Here is a 23,710-nt window from a genome sequence, read left to right as displayed (position 1 = left end):
TGCACAGAATCCTCTTCCCACTGCTGAAACCGCTAGAGAAGTTACAAAGCAAAGTGGTTGAAGGATCACACCCTTCTTGTTCGTTGGCAACGAAAGCTGCGGTTCTCCAACTTTCCAGTGCGGGGTTGTGTGTAGAATTTCTTAAAAACTCTGATCACCAGCTTTCTGCTTTCACGGAGAATCCCAGAGTGCTTTACGATAAAGCCATAAAAAATAGGACAGCACAGTGAAAATAAAAACATGAAAAGCGAAGTGCCTCTCCCACAGTCGGGGAAACACCTGGCACCTCCGGCAAGGCACAGCCTGGGCTTGCCCTGCGCGGGGAGGCTCACAGAAAGCATGCATGGCGGCCAGCTTGCGCATAGATTGGAGAGAGTGGCTGTCGCTCCCACCAAAGCCGCTCATTGATCCTTGGCTTTCCAGAGAAAAGGCTTTGTGCCGTGCTCTGCCAGGGTGCCTGTTCTGGAAGGCACCCACACCCAGCACAAGACGCCCAGCCCGGGAACTGGGTCCTGCCCACCCACACGGTCCTGCCTGCTTCTCAGTCAGCTGGCTCTCTTCCAGTCCCGGTTCAGTCATGCACAACCACGCCTGTTTCAGCGGTGACAGAGACGTGGCTGAGCATCCCCAGCTTGCTCATGATGCTCCATGCCAAGCCCCGAAGAGCTGCTTCTCTGAGCGCGACAGGCCTGGGCAAAGGCACAGTAGGGAGCAGGGGCTGGGTCCGGCTCCCCGGAGCGCTCTGTGAATGACTGGCAGCCATGAGGGGTCCTGCAATGCAGAGGCCCCAACCACAACTCGCAGTTCAAGGAAACTGGCAGGGGCCTTCCCTGGGCACGTCACCCCTAACAGCAAGCAGGGTCAATTCAGTCCCAGCGCAGACCCCCTGTCCAGAGTCTTCAGCTGCAGCCCTAAATGTGCACTTTGCCCACAGGGTGTGTTTTTTGCATAACTAGAGGGCACCCTTAGCAGCCTCTTGTGTCCAAAGAGTGTCTTTCAGGAGTGACCACACCACGACCTGCTAAGTCAGGGGTCACGTTCCCCCTCACAAGGGCACCCTGAACCTGCTCCCATCCAGCGCCTCAGACTTCAGTTCCCATCAGCTTTGGATGGCAGGCGCTACCGCAAAGAACAGTGGGAATTTCACTCTGAGACCACCGCAGCGCTCGCCCGCCCTCTCCCCACTAATCGCCCTTCCCGAAGGCTTTAATAAGCCAAGATATGTGATTTAAAAAGTCAAGCCATTTTGTTCTGCAAAATTAAAATCCAGTCATCTCAGACTGCGGGTCATCTTTCCGATGAAGCTCTGCTGCTTCAAGCCTGGATTCTGGGTGCAGAAGGAACCCAGCCCTGAGGAGCTTTCAACCCACTGGGATGGCTCGAGCCAGGCCCTTCATGCCCCCCCCCCCCACCGGAGGATGCTGTGCACGAGTGACTGCTCTGCCCCTTCCTTCCCAGGAGTCCTGGCAGCGAGCACTGAATGGCGCTCTGCATCTTCATGCAGTCCTGAGAAGGTCACAGGAGTCCTCAGTGGCTCATTCAGAGTGGAACAATGTCCTAAGGCACCTTCTGCTTTCATACGGAAGATTTTGCCCAGCTGTACCAGCTAACGGAGACAAGGGGGCAGCCTGGAGGTGGCATCGAGGGCCTTAAGGGACTTGGTGCTGGGAGTGGCTCAGGAGGTGGCTTCTGTGGCCTACCTCAGGTAACAGCCCTTGCTTCTCATCAAGCAGGACCCACAGTGGAATTCTGCAGCGAGGGGCATGCTCCATGAGCTGACGAGCCAGAAGTAACTCCCTCGGCGTGGGCAGATCATCCCCCAGTTGGGTGGCGATGGAAGACTCCAACTCTCCCCTGTAGGGAGGGTTTTGAGGGCCAACCTTCCTGGACCCGAACTTCCAAGATGAGGGAATTCAGCTGGGTTGGTGCTGCCACTGAAAAAGCTGTAGCTGATTTCAAGCAGGGCTTCTTCTGGAAAAGCCCTGATCCCCCTGGAAACCTTCTGAAGATGATTGCAGCTTGTAACCCTCTGGGAAGTCAGATACGCAGGGCCCAAGACTTTGAGGGACTTAAATGTCAAAACAAGCACCCTGGATTTAACCTGGAGCTCTCTGGATCAGCATTCCTCAACCTTGGCAGCTTTAAGATAGGTGGACTTCAACTCTGGTGGCTTCTGGTTTCTAGGGACCCTAGTTTCCTAGCTGAGACATTTGCTGCTGCGCCAAGCCTCTCCGTCAAGGGGATGCTGATCTACTTCCCCTTCGGCAGCTCCTGCTTGGGTTGGGCTGTGGACGGGCTCAAACACAACAGGCTAAAACTGAATCTCGACCAGGTAGAGCTGAACTTCTGGGCGTTGAAGTCCACCTATCTTAAAGCTGCCAAGGTTGAGGAACGCTGATCCAGAGACCTCCAGATTAACTTCAGGGTGCTTGTTTTGATGTTTAAATCCCTCAAAGGCTCGGGCCCTGCCTATCTGACTTCCCAAGGGTTACAAGGTCTTGGCAGTTGGGGAAGACTCATACAAGCAAGGCTCTTCGATCCTATGCTGTCCTTGCTGCCCAGGCAGGGCTGGTGAGGAGCACCTTCTTCCAGCTACAAATGATTTACCAACTACCTCCCTCTGGAGGGGTTTCACCTGCCACAATGACCAAGGTTAGACTACCGTGATGCGCTTTGGGTGGGAATGCCCTTGACGGTAACGTGGAAATGCAGTTTTCTGATAGGAGCATTTATTTATTCTTCAGTGCTGCTTCTGTCATAAAGTGATTCTGACAATTAAAATATAGTAACACCATATCCATAATATATAACAACACAATAAGTAGCAATCCTTAATTTCAGGTTGGGGAAAAATCATACCAAGGTAAACAACTGCCGCTTAAGTTTGGGGGGAGGAACCCCAACTCTCCATCATGCGCCAAAGGTTTCCTTTGTGGCCTTTCTGAAGAGGCTTGTGGCTCCTGCTACAACTACTATCCAGAGCAGTGTTTGTCAACCTTGGCAACTTTAAGCTGTGCTGGCTGGGGAATTCTGGGAGTTGCAAGTCCATCTATCCTAAAGTTGCCAAGGTTGACAAACACTGATCCAAAGACTTCCAGGTTAAATCCAGGGTGCGTTTTGGCGTTTAAATCCCTCGAAGGCTTGGGCCCTGCCTATCTGACTTCCCGGAGGGTTACAAGCTGCGATCATCCTCAGGAGGTTTCCAGGGGGATCAGGGTTTTTCCAGAAGGCCTGCTTGAAATCAGCTACAGCTTTTTCAGTGGCAGCACCAACCCAGCTGAATTCCCTCATCTTGGAAGTTCGGGTCCAGGTGAAATCTGACTTGTTCTCTCTTTGATGTAGTCCAGAACACTGAAAATGCAGCTCTTTCAGAGACTCAGTTAAGATTGCACTTGATCCTAGCCAAAAGGCAGGGAAGTGATATTTCACAGTCTGAGAGGATGCCAGCTGGGCTGATCAATCAAGGATGCCTTGTTCATCTTATTAATTTGAATATTTTGTTTTCATATAAATTACCACGGATGCTTTAATTTTGTGTTGCTTACCACCAGGAGGAATGAGAAAAACAGGAGGCATGTAAATGGAACAAAACAAACCAATAAAATATGTAAAGAAATTCAAGACTGGCAAGGAAGTGCTGGCAGGCAGTTGTGAGAGCTGTAACCCAGCCAACACATTGGGAGGGCACCAGGTTGGGGAAGGGTTGTAACCCTGACCCCGCAGCTCTTCTTGGGGCAGCGTCCTCTGTCTCAGTTCTGAAAGGAGATGGTTCCGAAAGTCGAGAAGGTGGCCACAACGATGTAATCAAAGCTCACTTGTTTTTTATGCGTTTTGCCCACAGGCTGCACATCAACAGGTAAAGCTCTAATCACACCTCCATGGCCGCCTTCTTGACTTTTCGACCACACGTTGCACACACCTTTGAACGTCTCTGAATGTTTTGAGCTTAAAAAGTAAACAAGTTGACCAAGGTGACGCTGATTGCTTCCCAGCACCACCTCAGCTTGCCTTTCCACATTGCAGCCAACCTGAGGTTATCATCTCTGCATTCCACCCTTCTGGTCTGACTGGACTAATTGCTGGCGGGGAGGCTCAGCATTCCGTATGCACCTAACCTCACTGCCAAGGGGGCAAAAAGAGTTCCTTCAAAGTCAGCTTCCTGTGGCCTGCAAATGGCAACCGCCATAACGACAAAGCAGCACCTTCCTGGTTCTCAGAGGAAATGCCACCATCCAGAGATTCCACTTGAGAGCTCCAAAGCTCAGCCCCAGGAGGCCATCCACGATCTGCCCCTGGAGGGATATGACTGCACCTGATCTGCATCAGTAGGACGTTGATGTGTGTTCTCTGTCAACACAGAGACTGAAAATGGTCATTTTTTGGCCAAGGGACATGAAAGAGGAACAAATTGATCAATTATTTGGTAGTTGCTTTGATCAGAATACAATTTTCCAAGCCTTCTCTCCTTTTAATGTTAATGTGCTGTCAGTAACATTTTTTCCATCAGTTCATTTAGTGTAACAGTGCAATTTGTAAAAACGATCCTGCTGTGCCGGCAGACTTCAAGGCTGATAGGGAGAGCCCACAACTGGACAAGAAGCCTGCCCGGGTGGGGTCTGGACGACCGAGATGTGCCTACTGTCAATTCCAACAGAAACAGCCGCTGCCACCAAAGTGCCAACTAAGCCCGGCCCCGGCAGATGGTTCGGCCCAGTGATTTCTAACTCTGGCCTACCGGGCAGGCTTGTTGCAACGGTGGTCAGGCGTTCTCTGGGTCTCTATGACTTCCAACCCACCGACTGGATTCGCACGCACACCAGCAGTCGCGGCGGCGGCCTCGCTCCCCACGCTGGGCAGCAACCAGCCCCCACGGCGGCTCACGGAAGGAGCGAGGCTGAATCGCGCAAACCGCGCGGTGGCCCAAACCGGGCGCGAACGTTTCCCTCCGGGCGGCTCGGCAGCTCCGCGTTCGCGGCCTCGATTCAGGGCTCCTCTTCGACCGGCGCCGCGCAATGTCTTAGCCGGGCTGGAGACCGGGCTCGGGGGCCCGCGGGGACCGGCGCGTCGTTCTTTGGGCGCCGCCCGCGATTGCCAGCCCGGGTTTGCCGGCTGACGCGTCGCCGGACCTAGCCTCCGGGCGAACCTCCGGTGGAGGCTGCGGCGTGTCGTTCCCCTCGTCGCTTCGCAAAGGCGCGCCCGAGACGCTTTCCGGGCGAAAGCCCGACGGCGCAGCCGAGGAAGCGGGGCTCCCGAGCGCGCCAGCCGCCCCGGCCGGCTCTCCCGCCCTCGCTCGGGCGCCCCGGCCCGGCCCGGCCGCGTCACCTGGGCCACCTGCCGCCCCCCCCGCCGCGCCGCGCGTTCCACCTGCCGCCCGCGGCCCCTCCCCCGCCGCTGCCTTGGCCCAGGTGGGTCGCACGAGCGCCGCCTTTCTCGCTCTGGCCGCCGAGGTAGCGCGGCGCTCCCAGCCATGGCGAAGGCGCCGACGCCGGAGGACGACTACAACTTCGTCTTCAAAGGCGAGCGGCGGCGCAGGGCGGCGGCCGGGCGGGGGGTGCGCGGGGCGAGGGGGCGCCTGCGGGGGGGGCGGCCGGGCGGGGCTCCGGGGTCGCGTCCCTGCGCGGCCGGCTGGCGGGGCAGAGGCCGGGGGTCGCCCGACCGCGCGCCCCAGAGCTTCTCGGAATCGGGAGGCGACCGGTTGACCGCGCCGCCGCCGAGGCTCGGGAGGGTGCGGAGCTGCCGGGACCGCAGGCCAGCAGGTTTCGGGGCGGGCGCTGCCAGTGGCTTGCGGGAGGCCTCGCTCGGCGTAGGTTGCGCGCTCCCGGGCGCCCGCGGAGCTTTTGCCGCCTTAGACCGGGGCGGTCGGGGGGACGTGCGGAGAGTAGCGGCGCCCGGACGGTTCGGTGGCGCCCGCCGGCCTAGCTGCCCGCCCTTCCCGGCCGGCTTCCCGGCCGGCTTCCCGCGGGCGCGCAAAGGCGCCCGAAGCCGAGCCCGCGGAGCCAACGCACCGCCGAAAGCGCGTCCGGCCGCCCGGCCCGTCGACTTCTGGAGGCGTCCGAAGGAAACTGTCCCCGAGGAAAAAGCCTTGCGGTTCCCCCGCAGGATTTCGGCGTTTCTTAAGTTTAAGTGGAAGGGACGAGTCGAATTTCATTTCCGGCTGCACCTGCCCGTGGCCGGGCCGTCGTTCAGCTTCCTTTTTTCGGGGAGTGCCACTCAAGGGCCGAACTTCGTCTTCCGTGCAAATTCTGTAGCAGCGTAGCGCTTGCCAGGAAGGGGGCGCGAGTTTAGTTATTTGCTCGTCTTAAACTTTCTGATCCACGAGCTAAGCTTCGCAGTGTTAACATTGCAACAGTTTTAATTTTCAATGCCTCTGATTAGCCCCCGCCTCCCCCCGGGGTGATTCATCCCCAAATGCTGCAAGCTCCGCTTTCGCCGACCTGCTTTGCTAACCCACCAGCGAAAAACGCTGGGCTTGCCGGGGTGGGTGCTGCCAAACCCTCACGCCTCTGCAGCCTCCGATCGACCTTGCCTGTGTGTGGAGGTGGGGGGGGGCTCCTTGCTTGCTGAACAAGGCAGAGCTTCTTCCCCCCTCCTCGGGCTTAAGAAACGAGGCAGCCTTTGCCAGGAAGTCAGAAGGGACCACATCTCCTTGCCACTTCCGATGCCCAGCAGGGCCCCAAATGTGCTTCACCCTTTAACTTGTCCCCTTCAGTGCCACGAGCATCTGGACAACCTTGGCAGCCTTTGAAACATCGTCCTACTTCTTTCTGAACAGTTACAATTTTTTAGATCAAAACGCCCAGAATAGAAGTGTGGCTCTCCAAAGGTGTGAATGTTCTGTGGCGCTTCACTCACAACATTCTGGGGACGTGGCTTCCATTGGAGCGATAACCCTCCCTGCCTCTCGTTGCCACTTCCGTGCTGATGAACACTTGAATTGTGAGAACGCAGTCGGGCATTTGCGAGTACCTGAATGTTGTCGGCCTGCCCATCCCTCACCTTTTGCTTTCAGAGCTGTGTGTACAGAGGTGAGCCATTCACCCGCAGTGGGCATTCTTACACACCACATCCAAACACAGATGCTGATCCCTAGCAGCAGAGGCAAAGAACTGCAGCCTGGTTCGCCTAGTAGATCTGGGCCTCTGCTCTCTGTGGACAGCTTCTGACTGCATTAACCGGCCTTTGCTGACCTCGTGAAATGTGCTATTAAATGCGGAGAATAACAGGACACCAATATTATGACGAAAGGCCTCACCTCGGGGTATTATCATTCCAATATGTTAAAGGTGTTAAAAAGGAGATGTGGATATTGGTGTATAAAACACCCACGTGCGTGGTCACGATTATTGTTGTGTTCAAGGGAGCGACAAGTGGAAAAGGGAGAGAAAAAACAAGCAGGGTCAAGTGAAGCCAGAGAGTTCCCCCTTATGGTGTGCTTCCTGGTGTGAACAAGATACAGAAGCCTTCATTATAAAGACAGAAGCCACCTCTAGAGAAAATAGCTTATGTGGACACTACTTATTGCTGCACAAGCCTTGGGTGCTTATATAGGCCAAAAAATGTGCATAAATATATGAATGCAAACTGAAAGGAAGATTCCCATCTCGGAACAGCCAGGATGTGTGTTTTCATCAACTTTAATCTGGATACAAAAACTCCTTTAAACCAGACATTCCTTTGATTACTTTGTTTGATATCATCCATGTTTTGGGCTCAAGGTAATTTAGCTGTTGGCAGGGCTAAAACTGTGGCCCATCCAGGGTCAAGGTGTGGTGTTACAAAAGCTGAAGTGTCTTTAAACCCAGACATGTCAATGCTGAAAGATGATCATTTAATAGCAGTATTTGTGTTTTCCATTTAACATTTTAAAATGGTTTTGTGTTAACTCAGGTCTCTTAAGTGCTGAAACTTTAGAGGGATCCCTCTTTTGTTATTGGGCAAGCTTCCTTGGATTGATTTGGTGTTACTTTTACTAACAAACACAGGGGTGGAGCATAGTGGAGATGATTAGCCCTGATGGGACTTGGAAAGGCACATTTGGGGTCGAGGGCCTAAAACTGATGGGGCGCAAGGAAAACCTCTTGTGCAGCCACTGCTGTGAACCCTGCGGTCACAGGCAGCCTTGCAGGCGAAAAAGCCCCCACTTCCCTGGTTAAGTGGGAGGGAAGTTAGAAGATGGGCTTCTGCAGACCTGGGCAGCCCCTCCCTGGAGCAGGACCTCAGGCTTGAGGGGAGGCTGAGGGGAGGCAGCGTGGCTGGGTGGGCGGAGCAGAGCAAGCAAACAACCAGCCAGAAAGAGCACAGGAGTGGGTCAGCTCAGGGAGGGGACGCTCTGCGGCACCTTCCTCCAGGAAGTACTCGCGTTCTGCAGGCTGCTCCCACCTGGGTGCAGCAGGAGAAGCCCAGCTGCCGGCCCAGGTCAGGCTGGGGGTCTGCGTTGCTTGGGAATTCAGCCCTTTGCAGCCCAGTTTTCAGGTCGCCTGATGGGCTCTGCTGAGGAACTTCCCTGAGCTGCCAGTCATCGAGTGCCCTGCCCAGTGCTGGCCTGTTGCATGTGCCCTTCCTGTCACAATTAAGTTGCAAAACCTTCAGGGCGTGAAATCACCGCTGCGAAGTGAGTGTTGGACAGCCTTGCCCAGAGCAGCACAAAAGAGGGCGTTTCTGGCTGTGGCCTTCGGAAAAATGCAGCTGGCTTGGAGGGCTTGGTAGTCCCCCATGGGCACCCTGGCGCTTTGCAAAGGACGAGGATTGAGGATCGGGTCTCTAGGGTAGAAGGGGATGCCCCGAGAATGCCCGGCCTCCTCTCAAGCAGTTCTGCCAGGGCTCGCCCGCCGTGACACAGGCCCTTCCCGCAAAGTGTGCCAGTCTGGGCAGGGGCGGGGGGAGCGATGGGAGGGATCCAGGTGGCCCGTTCTAACAGTTGCAGGTCCATTTTCAGTCAAAGGGCAACTTTCTGGATGCCTTCTGGATATGTTGGCCATGGTGGCTGGGAAGGATGGGAGTTGTAGTCCAGCACATCTAGCAGGGGTTCAGTTAGGGAAGGCTGTAGCAGGGTAGGTACAGCAGGGCAGTTCCCCCATTTTGTATTTCTGCTTTGCTTGTGGCAAAGAGATTGGGAAGGTGTTGTTCTCCCTCATTAGCACGCATGCATGCTGGAGTGCCGGTGTTGTTCAGTTTTCAGCGCATCCACCCTGATTTCTAGAAGTGAAATCTTGAAACCAGAGGACCGCTCTGGGGCCACAGAACACATGGACGGATCTTCTTCTAAGTCTCCAAGAGCCATTCAGGATACTTTTGTAAAGGCAAATAAATAAATGTGTGTGTGTGTGTGTGTCCATTACCCCTGTAGGACAGGCAGCTGCTGAGGCAACAAAGATACACTTTCACAACATGCACAACATGGTTGACTGAATCTCGGTTTACTCAAGGCAATTTCCTGAGTGAGCAATATAGTGCAATGCAGTGAACCACAGACTGAGCGCACCAGCTGGATTTGCACACACTTAGCTAAAATGTGGTTGGCTCGTTGCCCAATCTCAGCCATGGCATGGTGCAGAGGGAAGAGCTTGCTTTGTTGGGCAAAGGGTCCTGTGAGGGCCTTGCAAGTCCAAAGCGAGCCTCAGTTTCCCTCTAGGGAACTTTTCCTCAGCCCAGGAGAAACCCAGCCTTTGTGGACCTGGTTGCATCCCCCCGCTTTGCTGCTCTCTCATCCACCATCCACATCTGGATTGCACCCTCCTTTGGGTTGGGTTGTTTTTTTTCTGGATTTGACCATGGCGCTGTAGAAAACGCAAATAACAGCCCTTAAGATTGTGAGGAATGGGATGGCTTGGTGGAACCCAGCCATTAAAGCTTCAAATATCAACGTGGCTGTTTGAAGTCAACCCTTGTGGTCCACTTACCCCCCCACTCCCCATGATTAAAACAAGCACTGGCTTAATATGGTGCATGTGTAATTGGCTGAGAAATGCACCTAGTGTCTTAAATACTCTTGTCCTCTTCCTCTCTCTCCCAGTGGTTTTGATCGGAGAATCTGGCGTAGGGAAGACCAATCTGCTCTCGCGCTTCACCCGTAATGAGTTCAACCACGACAGCCGTACCACGATCGGGGTGGAGTTCTCCACGCGCACCATTCTGGTGGGAGATGCCCTGGTGAAAGCCCAGATCTGGGACACGGCTGGGCTGGAGCGCTACCGGGCCATCACTTCAGCGTAAGCAGAGGCAAAGGGTGGGCGGCCACGGTGGGTACGGGGCTGTGAGCAAGGAGGAGCTCCACCTGGTCAGATGTCTCAGGATGTAGCCCTCTCCACACTCATCTGCAGATTTCTGTCCAGCAGCCATGCGACTTCCCATGGGCTACTGTAACTGTTCTGCTTGTTATCTCAGAATTAGAGGCTGGCAGGGCGGAATGCAAGGCGGTCATGGGGTGATGCTTTGCAAAGTCATCTGGGGTTTGTCTGAATCTGTGAAATTTGAGAAGGTGGACAGAGTTCTCAGCTTGCCTCTCCTGCTTGGTTCAAGCTGCTGGAGAGGGGATGAGGAATTTGGTTTGGGCAGTGGCAGGTCCTTTTTGAGAGAAGGGGCGATGCCACCAGCTTTGCTGGTGCCTTCTCCTCAAGAGGCCAACCCTTGACCCAACTTGAAGAGCTCACATCCTCTCTATTTTAGGAAAGATGGTTGAGAAGCTAGTAGGGTGACAATTACAGAAGGTCCTGGATGAAGTGGATTAGCTGGACCTTCCAGTCAGGCATGAGATGGAAAGGCAATGGGACTCAGATGGAGGGAGTGCACCCCTTCCTAGTCCTACACTCAGCGGCCATCTTTAATTCTGGATGGGATGGCATTTCCCCCTTTTCTGGATCAGGAGGCTGCATCAACAGTTACCTTTATCAGTTTGCAGCTGCCTCAACCTACTGTGCAGGGGACTACCCTTGGAAGCTGCCCCTTCAGCTCAACACTGGCACAGCAGAGTGGCTTCTGTATTGCAAAGGCTGCCTGCACTGGTTGCCCATTAGCTTCCAGGACCAATTCAAGGGGCTGCCTCTCACCTGTAAATCCCCTTCTGACTTGGGACCATCTGAATCGTGGGTGCAGAGGGTACTATTTAACCAGAGGCCGCACATGCACGATCTGTAGAATGTTTTGGGCTGACGTGTTTCTAGGTTGATGGTCAAGCCACCCAGAATCTGTGGAGTAGAAGGTAATAGTAATGTGTGTGGGTAAAGCAAGGTAAACCAAGTTCTGCCAAGTTTGGAGATTCCTGAATCTCCACCGAAACTCAAGGGAATCCTGGTCTGAGAACTGCATTTGGAGAGAAGGACAGGCCCCCTTTCCAAAATTCAGCAGAGGGAAAGCAGATACGTCTGTTGTGGTTTCAAATAAAACAGCACGTAGATTTCACTAACTCAGATTCATCAAGAATCTTAAGGTGTGACTCCACTTACTAGGTGTCCCTGGAATTCCACAAGCATGAGGTGGTGGTTGTTGTTAGACTTATGTAGCCACCAGATTGGAAAGACTCAAGGCAGTTTGCATTAAAACTCAATTAAAAAAGACAAATGCAAAGGGCATAAACATTAAAAGTGCTGTTGTTGTTTATTCATTTAGTCGCTTCCGACTCTTCGTGACTTCGTGGACCAGCCCACGCCAGAGCTGCCTGTTGGTCGTCAACACCCCCAGCTCCCCCAGGGACAAGTCCGTCACCTCTAGAATGTCACCCGTCCACCTTGCCCTTGGTCGGCCCCTCTTCCTTTTGCCTTCCACTCTCAGCATCTTCTCCAGGGTGTCCTGTCTTCTCATTCTGTGGCCAAAGTATTTCAGTTTTGCCTTTAATATCATTCCCTCAAGTGAGCAGTCTGGCTTTATTTCCTGGAGGATGGACTGGTTTGATCTTCTGGCAGTCCAAGGCACTCTCAGAATTTTCCTCCAACACCACAGTTCCAAAGCATCTATCTTCCTTCGCTCAGCCTTCCTTATGGTCCGGCTCTTGCAGCCATATGTTACTATGGGGAACACCATTGCTTTAACTATGCGGGCCTTTGTTGTCAGTGTGATGTCTCTGCTCTTAACTATTTTATCGAGATTGGTCATTGCTCTTCTCCCAAGGATTAAGTGTCTTCTGATTTTCTGACTGCAGTCAGCATCTGCAGTAATCTTCGCACCTAGAAATACAAAGTCGTTCACTGCTTCTACATTTTCTCCCTCTATTTGCCAGTTATCAATCAAGCTGGTTGCCATAATCCTGGTTTTTTTCAGGTTTAGCTGCAAGCCAGCTTTTGCACTTTCTTCTTTCACCTTCATCATAAGGCTCCTCAGTTCCCCTTCGCTTTCAGCCATCAAAGTGGTATCATCTGCATATCTGAGATTGTTAATGTTTCTTCCAGAGATTTTAACTCCAGCCTTGGATTCCTCAAGCCCAGCTTGTCGCATGATGTGTTCTGCATACAAGTTGAATAGGTAGGGTGAGAGTATACAGCCCTGCCGTACTCCTTTCCCAATCTTAAACCAGTCCGTTGTTCCGTGGTCTGTTCTTACTGTTGCTACTTGGTCGTTATACAGATTCTTCAGGAGGCAGACAAGATGACTTGGTATCCCCATACCACTAAGAACTTGCCACAATTTGTTGTGGTCCAGTCAAAGGCTTTAGAATAGTCAATAAAACAGAAATAGATGTTTTTCTGAAACTCCCTGGCTTTTTCCATTATCCATCGGATATTGGCAATTTGGTTCCTAGTTCCTCTGCCTTTTCTAAACCCAGCTTGTACATCTGGCAATTCTCGCTCCATGAATTGCTGAAGTCTACCTTGCAGGATCTTGAGCATTACCATACTGGCATGTGAAATGAGTGCCACTGTTCGATAGTTTGAACATTCTTTAGTGTTTCCCTTTTTTGGTATGGGGATATAAGTTGATTTTTTCCAGTCTGATGGCCATTCTTGTGTTTTCCAAATTTGCTGGCATATAGCATGCATTACCTTGACAGCATCATCTTGCAAGATTTTGAACAGTTCAGCTGGGATGCCGTCGTCTCCTGCTGCCTTGTTATTAGCAATGCTTCTTAAGGCCCACTCAACCTCACTCTTCAGGATGTCTGGCTCTAGCTCACCGACCACACCATCAAAGCTATCCCCGATATTGTTATCCTTCCTATACAGGTCTTCTGTATATTCTTGCCACCTTTTCTTGATCTCTTCTTCTTCTGTTAGGTCCTTGCCATCTTTGTTTTTGATCATACCCGTTTTGGCCTGGAATTTACCTCCGATGTTTCTAATTTTCTGGAAGAGGTCTCTTGTCCTTCCTATTCTATTGTCTTCTTCCACTTCCGCGCATTGCTTGTTTAAAAATAATTCCTTATCTCTTCTGGCTAACCTCTGGAATTTTGCATTTAATTGGGCATATCTCCCCCTATCACTGTTGCCTTTTGCTTTCCTTCTTTCTTGGGCTACTTCTAGTGTCTCAGCAGACAGCCATTTTGCCTTCTTGGTTTTCTCTTTCTTTGGGATGTATTTTGTTGCCGCCTCCTGAACAATGTTGCGAACTTCTGTCCATAGTTCTTCCAGGACCCTATCTACTAAATCTAGTCCCTTAAATCTATTCTTCACCTCCCTTAGGAATATTAGTGAGCTCATATCTAGCTGATCTGTGAGTCTTCCCTAATCTCTTTAGTCTGATCCTAAATTGTGCAAGAAGAAGTTCATGATCGGAACTACAGTCAGCTCCAGGTCTTGTTTTTACCGACTGTATAGATGTCCGCCACCTTTGGCTGCAAAGGATGTAGTCAATCTGATTTCGGTGTTGTCCATCTGGTGAAGTCCATGTATAAAGCCGTCTCTTAGGTTGTTGGAAGAGAGTATTTGTTATGCAGAGTGAATTGTCTTGGCAAAATTCTATCAGCCTATGTCCTGCTTCGTTTTGTTCTCCCAGGCCATGCTTACCTGTAATTCCAGGTGTCATTTGACTCCCCACCTTAGCATTCCAGTCTCCTGTGATGAAAATAACATCTCTTTTAGGCGTGTTGTCCAGTAGGTGCTGCAGATCCTCATAGAACTGCTCTACTTCAGTTTCTTCAGCATCTGTGGTTGGGGCGTATATTTGGATCACTGTGATGCTAGATGGCTTGCCCTGAATTCGAATTGAGATCATTCTATTGTTTTTTGGATTGTATCCAAGCACTGCTTTAGCCACTTTACTATTAATTATGAAGGCTACTCCATTTCTTCTATGGCCCTCTTGTCCACAGTAGTAGATCTGGTGGTCATTTGATGTGAAGTGGCCCATTCCAGTCCATTTCAGTTCACTGACGCCCAGAATGTCTATCTTTAATCTTGGCATCTCACCAATAACCACATCCAATTTGCCCTGGCTCATAGATCTTACATTCCAGGTTCCAATGATGTGTTGATCCTTAGAACATCGGATTCGCCATTCACCACCAGCACCGTCGGCCGCTAGCCGTCCTTTCGGCTTTGAGCTAGCTGCGTCATCACGTCTGGGGCTAGTTGAACTCACCCTCTGTTCCTCCCCAGTAGCATTTTGACCATCTTCCGACCTGGGGGTCTCATCTTCCACTGGTATACCGACATATCTCTGGTTGTACTGATCCATTTAGTTTTCATGGCAAGAATGCTGGGGTGGGTTGCCTTCCCCAGGGGTCGCATTTAGTCTGACCTCTCTGTCATGACCTTCCCGTCTTGGGTGGCCCTTCACGGTTTAGCTCATGGCATCATTGAGGTGCTCAAGCTCCAGCACCACGACAAGGTAACGATCCTTTGCTGAAGTTAAAAGTGCTATGGCTTGATTAAGTTGTTTTCAACTCCTAGTGACCACATCGATAGATCTTCTCCATAATGCTCTCCCCCTGACCAGGTCTTTGAAGTCTCCCAACGGTGCCCCCATCGCCATCGTAACTCAGTCCATCCACCTTGCTGCTGACCATCCTCTTCTTCCCTTTCCTTCCACCGTTCCCAGCATGACAGGTTGACTTTTACTTTTCCTGGCCAGACTCAGACTGGGGGATGTACGTAGGTCTAAGCTATCAAGAGTAGCTTCCAAGGTGGGGAATTCCAAAGACTTAGCAATGCTTCGGGTGACCTGATCAGGTGTTTAGAGGTGATTCCCACAGAACCTGTTATGCATAGTACTGAGTCATAGGAAAATCAGCCTGGATGTGTACGCAGGTAGGGCTGGGTCAGGGCGTATCTAGACGTGTCCTTAGTTTAGAGGAACACCTTGCAGGTGTGCTGTGTCTGTCATATAGGATGACTGAATTGAACCATTTTCTAGGCTCAACATAAACTGAAGCAGCTGGTTTATGTCATCTGATAATAAACTATCAGAAACTGGTTAAAACTGACACACATGCAACCCCTGGGCCTTTCGCTGACCTGGTTAAGCAGAGCATGCACACCCAGTCCATGTATCACAGTAAAAATAGCAAAGGCGTGTCCATTTCAGTGTATTTTTTCCTCTTAACGGAATGAGAATAGTCTGGTTAGCTGAGGCAGCTACTTCAGTTTCTGTGACGCGTATGTGGCCCCAGAAATGCTCAGAAAGAGTGGCCATGCTCAGTGCTGTCCCACCAATGCTTAGTAACCGCCTCTTGTTGACAGCACCGGCCCAGCTCTACCGGGTGCCATCCAGGCTGGAGGAGATGCTGTGAGCTGAAGCCCTTGGCCTCTCTGGGGAAAGCCATCTCCTTGCCAAAAAAGGAGCTGCCGGCCAGCCATCCAGTCACCTTGGCTGACACTTCACCCTAAGGCGCCTGGTCTGGGAAGTTATTAGTTGTCCAGAGATGCCAAACAGAGGCCGAAGCTCTGGGGAGAGGTCAGAATGATAAGCCCCCTCTGGGATGAGCTCCCCAACAGAGGTGCTGCCAAGATGGAAAAGTCCCCCCTCTTCTCTTCTTGTTGCCCTGCCCTGCACAACCCAAGGGAGTGTGCAGTCCAGATACGGACGGTGGAAGAGACAGCAGCAAAACTCCCTGTCTCCTCATGTTTCTCTCTGCTTTATCTGTCTCAGATACTATCGCGGAGCCGTGGGCGCCCTCTTGGTCTTCGACATCACCAAGCACCAAACGTACAATGTGGTGGAGCGCTGGCTGAAGGAGCTGTATGATCACGCAGAGGCCACCATTGTTGTGATGCTGGTGGGCAACAAGACGGATCTGGCCCAAGCCCGAGAGGTGCCCACAGAAGAGGCCAAGATGTATGCTGGTAGGGAGGGGCGGCCGGAACTTCCCCAGAGTGTTGGTTGGGACTTGACTTGGCACCAGCCCAGCATGGGCCCAGTGAAGGATTTGGCCCATGTTTTTGCCTCTGCATGAAAAAGCAGAACAGGCGGCCTCTTGCCTTGTTGATGCTTTGGATGACAATGCCCATCAGCCCTAGTGGCTCAGGTTGGTGGGACTTGAAGCCCAAAATAGTTTGGAGGTAATTAGTTTGCTTGGATCCTAAGCTAGAAGCTGCAGCAGAAAGGAAATGGGTGTGTCCTGCTCTGTACTCACCTTGATTTAGTAAAATGCATTAAAATGGGCATCTGAGAAGGAAAAACGAACAGATCCAAGGAAAAAAGCATGCCAGTTCTTCTTTTTAGAACGAGATGTGGGCACCACAGCACAGCTGCCATCTTCCTTGAAGTACACGTTCCTTTTCGGATATGGCTGTGGTTCCCTGCAGAAGAATTAGGTCGTTGCCAAGATGCCTTCCTGCCGGTAGAACTCTAGTTCACCTGCGTGGGTTGGGCGGCTTGCACACATTCTTTGAATCAAACTCCACTGCTTCCTTGGCCTTTGGGAGAATTTTTCTGTCTTTCTTGTCACAGAAAACAACGGGCTGCTCTTTGCGGAGACGTCTGCGCTGGACTCCACCAACGTGGAACTGGCATTCGAGACTGTTTTGAGAGGTAGGTCGTGGTGGTGATCCAGAGCAGGACCAGAAGTGCTTTGACTGCCAGCCCAGAGTTAGCTTGCCTTTAACATTTTATTTACTTGGCGTCAAAAAGAAGACCACGGAGCTTGGTAGATGTCTACCTGATTATCCAGAAAGAAGCAGTAGACACTGGGTGACTGTAATTATCTTTTGGTTGTTCTATAAAGAACCTTTTATAAATTCCCCAGGAAGTCAGTTTGAAAATCCCAGCTGTTCCTGTTTTCAAGTTCAGACCCTCGTTCTTAGGTCTGTCAGCTGGGATAAAAGAGTTCCGCTGTTTGATAGAACATGGTCATATCTGGACTTCTTCTGGATCAGGCTCAGGATGGCAAAGACTGTCCGCAGCTGTAGATGGGAGCTGCTCCCAGCCCTCAGAGGGCTAGGGCTCGGCTGTCAGGACTGTTGCAAGGCTGCTCAAGGGTGTTACGTATTTGCTTACTTCCTACAAGCCACTCCAGTCAGATACATCTGTGAGCAATGTTCACTCTACAGTCCAGTAATCAGATCAGAAATGCAGGTAAGGCTGAACCATCTACATGCCACAAACTAAATGGAAAACAGAACCAAACAATCATTACAACACCCTCCAGTTCCTCATCTGATTATCCCTGCCATCTCCAAAGGCCCTTCTGATTATCCCTGCCAGGTCTTAACAACCCTCTGAACAATAGTTAAGGAAAGGGCCACTCTTACCTCAGCAGGTAAGGGTGTTCCAGAGGAAGGGGGCTGACATGAGGAAGTCTTGCCCTCAGGGCCCCTGGTGCTGACATTCCCTAGGGATTCCCTAGTAAGCCATCCGTACTAGGCACTGATTGGCAGCCAGCACAGCTCTTGAAGTAGTGATGTCACATGGGCAAACCATGTAGAGATTTTTATTACTTGGGCCGAACCATCCCAGATCAGCTGAAGCTTCCAGATGGTCTTCAGGGCAACTCCATGTAGAACAAGTGGTACTGGTCCAACCTTGAGGTGAAAAGGTTTGAGTGACTCTCAACAGCGCCTCCCAATCCAAGGATTGACCACAGCTGGTGCATATGATGAAGCTGGGCAAAGGCCTTCCAGTTCAAGGAGAAGATTGAAGAAAGAAAGAAAGAAAGAAAGAAAGAAAGAAAGAAAGAAAGAAAGAAAGAAAGAAAGAAAGAAAGAAAGAAAGAAATCCAAGAGGGTCCTCAGTTTATGGACCACCTCTGAACAGGGAATGCAGCTGTCATTTGACTGTGACCAGGGACTGATGTTAATGTCCCCCACCCTCATCTCAACTCCCCCAAGACAAAACCCAGATGGGATGTGTTGGAGCTGTGATGCCCTAGGGTATGTTTCTCATACTGGTCATGAACTCACAAAGCCCCCCAGCATCGTATCTCCGGGGAGGTCCAACGTCAACCCAGAAGTGAGATTCAGCAGCTCAAGGAGGGATGCTGCTGTGCAATGGGGGGGACAGGGTAGCTACAGCAGGCCCAGCTGCTCCCTCACACCAGCCTCAGGAATGCCTCGCATCCAGATATCTTTTTTTTTAAAGAGTATTTATTAATCATTTTTAAAAGAAAAAAAAAAGCAAATGAGCCAGCAAAAAAGAGAAAAGAAAAAAAAGAAAACAATTGGTACAGAAATACAGTAAGTGGACAAAGGAATGACCAAGATCGTACAGTTAGTGCTCTGTATATCAGTGATTAGAAATTAACCCTAAAAAACATTTAAGTACATTTAAGTATATTACATTATTTTAACAATGTAAGAATTTAAATCTCTGAGCTAAGTGCCAAAATCTCCACTGTTTGTTGTTTAAGAATACGGAAAAAGACAAAAAAAGGAACGTTACTATAAACATTACAGATGAATATTAGTGTCTAACCTCCCCCTTGTTGTACTCTGACTAATGTACAAAATGTATAGAGGTTTTACATTTTTGCGTGTCTCTGATTTCCATTCTTTAGCCAGTTCTTTTTCCCCCCAAGAACTATTCTCTGGGTCCTTGTATTCACCTTGTATTCGCCTAAATTTGGTTAGGGTATCCAGGCATCTGAGCCTCTGCCACCTGCTGGCCTCCCAGATGAAACTCAGAGCCGAAACTGAGATGGGCCCTTCTCTGAGAAAGGAATGCCCCCCAGGGCCAGAAGAGGTCAGCCCCAAGCTCCCAGTCGCCTCTTCCCTGAGGGCAGTGGGCCGCCTGCCATATCTCCCTCTGCCCATCGGTACCATGCTCCATCCGCCTCCTCTCCCCGACTCCCCCACCCCCAGATGCAAAGGGTTAGTGTTAGCTCAGGATGGCTGAGTGGGAGAAAACGGATTGGACCCAAGGCTGCCCGCTTCCTCTCGGGGCACATCCGGTCCAGGCTTCCAAGCATCATGATGGACTGTAAAGCATTCTTGGGAGTTAAACAACACTGGGTGATCCCTCTCCTAAAGGCTGTCCCCCACAGCCCCATTCCGACAGTAACACAACAGACAAGAAAGAGTAAAGCATACAAGAGCCTTCTCCAAGGGATAACGGGAATGGTAGTCTAATATATCTGGAGGGCGTTTTGATATCTGATGGTGTGCTAATCCTGGTCCCTTCCTACAGTTCGAAAGATGAAGAACCCTTTTTTTCTTCTTTTCCTATTTCTAGACATTTTCAACAAAGTGCAGAAACAGAAGCAGAAAAGCCCTCTAGACAACAAAATCCTGCTGTCTACCGAAAATCCCAGCGCGGCATCAATTTCTCCAGCTGTTGAAGAGAGGCGAGCCTGTTGCTTGAACCTCTGAGGGGGGCTGGCAGGGTGGGAGTCATCGGCAGGGCTCATGTCCTGCATTAAGCCAAGAGTACATTTTAATCCTGGTTTGCTGAACAAGCCAGGTCTGGGTTTGCATTAAGCCAAAATTAAGCAATGATAGGCTAAAAACCTATCAGCCTGTAGCTTAGCCGTAGACAGACTTTGGAACTTCTTGATCTGGTTTGCCTACCTCAACCTGGGAATTTGGCCTTGTGTTGGAGCAATGCTGGGATTCATTCCAAAGCTCCTTCTAGGCTGGATCCAGATTCACTCATGGTCAGAATAGACTCATTGAAACCAACAGGCCAATTCCAAGTACAGATGTCTAGCTATACATGTGAAACGAATACTTTTGTTTCTCCCTCCCACTGATGCTTCCCAGTCTTGCCTTCCACCCCTAAAACCAACCATTGCTGCAACTCGGGACCCCTCGGTTTGGGCAGCCTTGTCTGGGGAAGGGGCCTTTTGCTCCCTGGAAGTCCCTTCTTGATCAGGATTATGGCAGAATGGGAACTGACGGCAGAGGCTTCCCCTCTGATCTTCACGTGATCGCTTAAAGATAAGTCTACTGAAGTCAGTGGCTTTTCTTCACGGCGACTATGGGTTGATCCTCACGACCACCTCGCCCCATGCAGAGGCAGCCACTGGCAGTTGCTCAGGGACAGGAACGCGCAATGTTCTCCTCTTCCAGCATCCAGCCCACCAAGAAGGGAACCTCCATTCATCTTCCTGATGGTGGTTAGAAGGGTTTTCTGACCTGGGCTGGTGCAAGTGGGGTTGTCCAGTCGCCCTGCTGAGCTTCACTCCATTGCAGGTGAGCCCCCTGCTCGCTTGGCTCTGACCCACTGCGGGAGGAACAGCCCCCTCCCCCTGTTCCAGGTCTCCACAGCTATTTCCTTCTCACCAGTGGAAGTCTGAAAAGCAGAGATTTCGGGTTTTTTTAAAACCAGATAAAATTGTCGAGGGTTCTGCTATTCCTCCTTTAGTGTAAGTGGCAGAAAGATGGTTAAAGAGGGGTCTTCTCTTTTAACTGGTCCAGGAGTAAAGATGCAGGGGACTCCACCAGGGGAAGGGTGGTCCAGACAGAGCACCAGGCCATCGCCATGGCTACCGCAGAGAAAGGGGTTGAAATCTGGAAAGGGCTGCAGTGCAGAGAAGTCCTATGGGTCAAGGTGCCTGTTGAATCTGCTATTCCAAATGAAAGCCTAAGCCATCTTCCCAAACCTGGGTAAATTACCCCAAATTGGGTAAAAGTGGTTTTTTGTTGGGTAACAACACACGAACCCATCACCCAATCACAACAGAGACATTTAAATTGACTTAAAGTGTTTTACCTATATTGGGTAAAAAGGACTTTCTAATAAGTAGTTTGGGGTACAGGTAGTCCTCACTTAACAACTGCTTCTTTAACGATGGTCCGAAGTTATGATGGCCTTGGAAAAAGTGCTTTATGACCTGTATTCACACAGCCATCGCAAAACATTGTACCACCCTTGCAGTCACATGATCGCAATTCGTGCACTTGGCAGCTGGCTCACATTTATGACCAGTTGCGGTGTCCTTTGGTCACGTGATCACGATTTGTGACCTTTTCTTGCCAGTTTCCAGCAAAAAACGTCCATTGGGGAAGCTGGATTTGCTTAACGACCATCATAAAATGGTGGTAAAATTGGGTCTGGTCACATGGTGACTCAATGACCACACTGCTTAACCAGTTTTCCAGTCCTTATTGTGGTTGTTAAGTGAGAAATACCTGTAATGAAGGAAAAAAGTTGGGAAGGACTGGACTAAGCTTTTATTTCTCCAAGGGGCTCAAAGTTGGTGGCCTGGAAGGAGAACCTGTAACTCTGGCAGGGCGAGCAACTGGTGGGCAGCAGGGTGGGCTGGACAAAAGTGCTTGTTCGTTTATGAAACTGGGTCCCTGGGAGGTGGTGAGGGCTGGTTGATGAGAGGCCATCAAGGAACAGAAACTGGCCAAAGAGAATCTTTGTGGCCAAGTTAACGCATCAAGCCCTGGTTCACTTTAACCATACTTGGTTGACCAAGACACACAAACCATAGGCCATAAACTATGAGTGATCAGATTTGCACAAGACGCCAAGCTATTGACTGTGGGTTACAAACCACGATAACTGAGTTAAATGCAAAACAATGCTTTAATTGTTAGACACTCTGAGTCATGCATATGAGATGGGGGGGCATATAAATTTATTACATGAATACATAGAACTCAGAGTATGCAGGTTATGTCCTAGCTTAGGGCAGTGTGTGGGCCCAGCACCTGGGTGAGGGAAACATGAGTTGTGGCTTAGTGCACAGCACGGACGCACCAAACTATGGTTGGTTTTCACCATGGTTGAGAGGATTGCGCCTTATGGTGTACGTATGCAGAAGTTGGATATTGGTGATCCTTGTGTTGTGGGGAGGGAGAACAAGGGTGGTCGTTCCTTGCGCAACCTTTTTTTATGTCGAGAGATGCGTTCCCTCGGGAATAATCGGTTGGGTGGGGCCAGGGTGGATGGGCTGAAGTGCACAGTTCAAGACCACACACCTTAAAGTTCCCAAGGCTGAGAAACGCTGAACTAGACAAGTCACCTTTGTCAGAAGCCTCAATTGTTTGCTTGCAGAGAAATCAAGGCCTGGGTAGCCCTCCCCTGCGTAGCTGGTTCCTAGATGGGAACTGGGGGGGGGGGCTCTGTGGGCAGTTCTTGCTCCCTCCTTCAGTTCCTGACCCAATCGCTCCACGCTGGGAGGTCTAACCTGCAGTGATTTCTTTTGCCCGTTTGCATATCTTGGTTGATTTTTTTTTTAATGCCTCCACCTGCAAGACAGAAATGTGGCTTTCTGGGATGGAATCTGTCATACTGTGCATATACATTTATAAATATGTATATATAAACATATTTGTAAATACACTACTCTGGAAGTTTGGGTGTGTATTTTTATCACATGGCTTCATGCGATGGTCCTCTTTGGAAAAAAAACCCAATAGTGGGTCTTGAAAAAGGGTGCGTTGCAAAGTGAAGGGAACTGGGAGGGGTATGCAAGGCATCTTGGATCCCCCTTAACCAGAGGAGGAAATGTGATTCTCCTGGACAGGTCCTTCAGGTCCCCAAATCCAGGACATCCTGTCCCTGGCGGCCCGGCAGGTTCAAAGGAGGACCCTTGTGATCGCATCTTGCTCAGGAGGACACGGGGAGGAGGCTGTGGGACATCAAGCCAGCGCCACTCACTCTCCACCCCCCACCCCCGTGCAAGAGAAGGACAAAATGCAGAGTGCCAGCCCTGCTGGAGAGACTCCTTCCCCATGGCCAACGCCTCCCCATGCCAAGACCCGAAGCCCCCAGCTTGTGTGGCCAGTGTCTGAGCAGACTGGGCCAGCCCCTCCGCCCGTCGGGGATTCACCATCCTACCTCCTGCTCCACAGCATCTCCTCCTGTTCTTTGAAGGCTCAGAGCATGTTCCTTCTGTGATGGTCTGAGTTCCAGCAGTGAAAAGTGTGTTCTAGTAGTCATTCCTGTCCACTGAATTGGCTCGCTCTTTGTCTGATCCTCTTCCTTATGGAAAGCAAGTTTCTCTTTCTTGACGGCGACCTCCTCCTCCTCTCACATTAGCTGAGGGTTGGCCACTCCACGCTCCACTCCTCTGGCTTTTTCTTCAAGGGTCACTATAAGGTGCTCTGGCTGCATCTCTGCGCCAAACATGTCACAAGCAGCCCTGCAGATTACAACCAGGAGTCGGCATGGATGCGTCCAGAAGAAACCTTGCCGATCAACTTGGACCAGAGAACTTCCTCAGTAAATTGTGGGAAGGCTGTGACCTGTATGGACTTCAGCAGTGCATTTGACAAAGTGCCCCGTGACTGTTAATTAGCAAGCTACTTAAGTATGGGCTGTATGATGTACCTACTGGATTTCAGACAGACATAGAACTGGTTTAATTTGTATAAGGTTGTACCTGGTAGGTAAGCAGCCCGTTTTCAGCTCTGCATCATGCATCCGGTCAAGACTTCAGGGCCTCACCCAGCATCCCTAA

At 50.9% G+C, this 23,710-nt stretch overlaps 1 protein-coding gene across 1 annotated transcript; it reads left to right on the top strand.

Annotated features, from left to right (window-relative positions):
* Nucleotides 1–9,945: 9,945 nt before the first annotated feature.
* On the top strand, nt 9,946–20,043 carry RAB25 (RAB25, member RAS oncogene family). The gene is made up of 4 exons (XM_063316735.1): nt 9,946–10,208; nt 16,015–16,208; nt 16,816–16,896; nt 19,531–20,043. The coding sequence occupies exons 1-4, from the start codon at nt 9,946–9,948 to the stop codon at nt 19,665–19,667; spliced, it is 675 nt and encodes a 224-aa protein (XP_063172805.1). The 3' UTR covers nt 19,668–20,043.
* Nucleotides 20,044–23,710: the final 3,667 nt, after the last annotated feature.

Source organism: Candoia aspera, chromosome 17, assembly GCF_035149785.1.
Source record: "Candoia aspera isolate rCanAsp1 chromosome 17, rCanAsp1.hap2, whole genome shotgun sequence".
In the NCBI taxonomy this organism is placed as follows: domain Eukaryota; kingdom Metazoa; phylum Chordata; class Lepidosauria; order Squamata; family Boidae; genus Candoia; species Candoia aspera.
The sequence above is the reverse complement of the archived record's forward strand: the minus strand, read 5'-3'. Positions and strand labels throughout refer to the sequence as shown.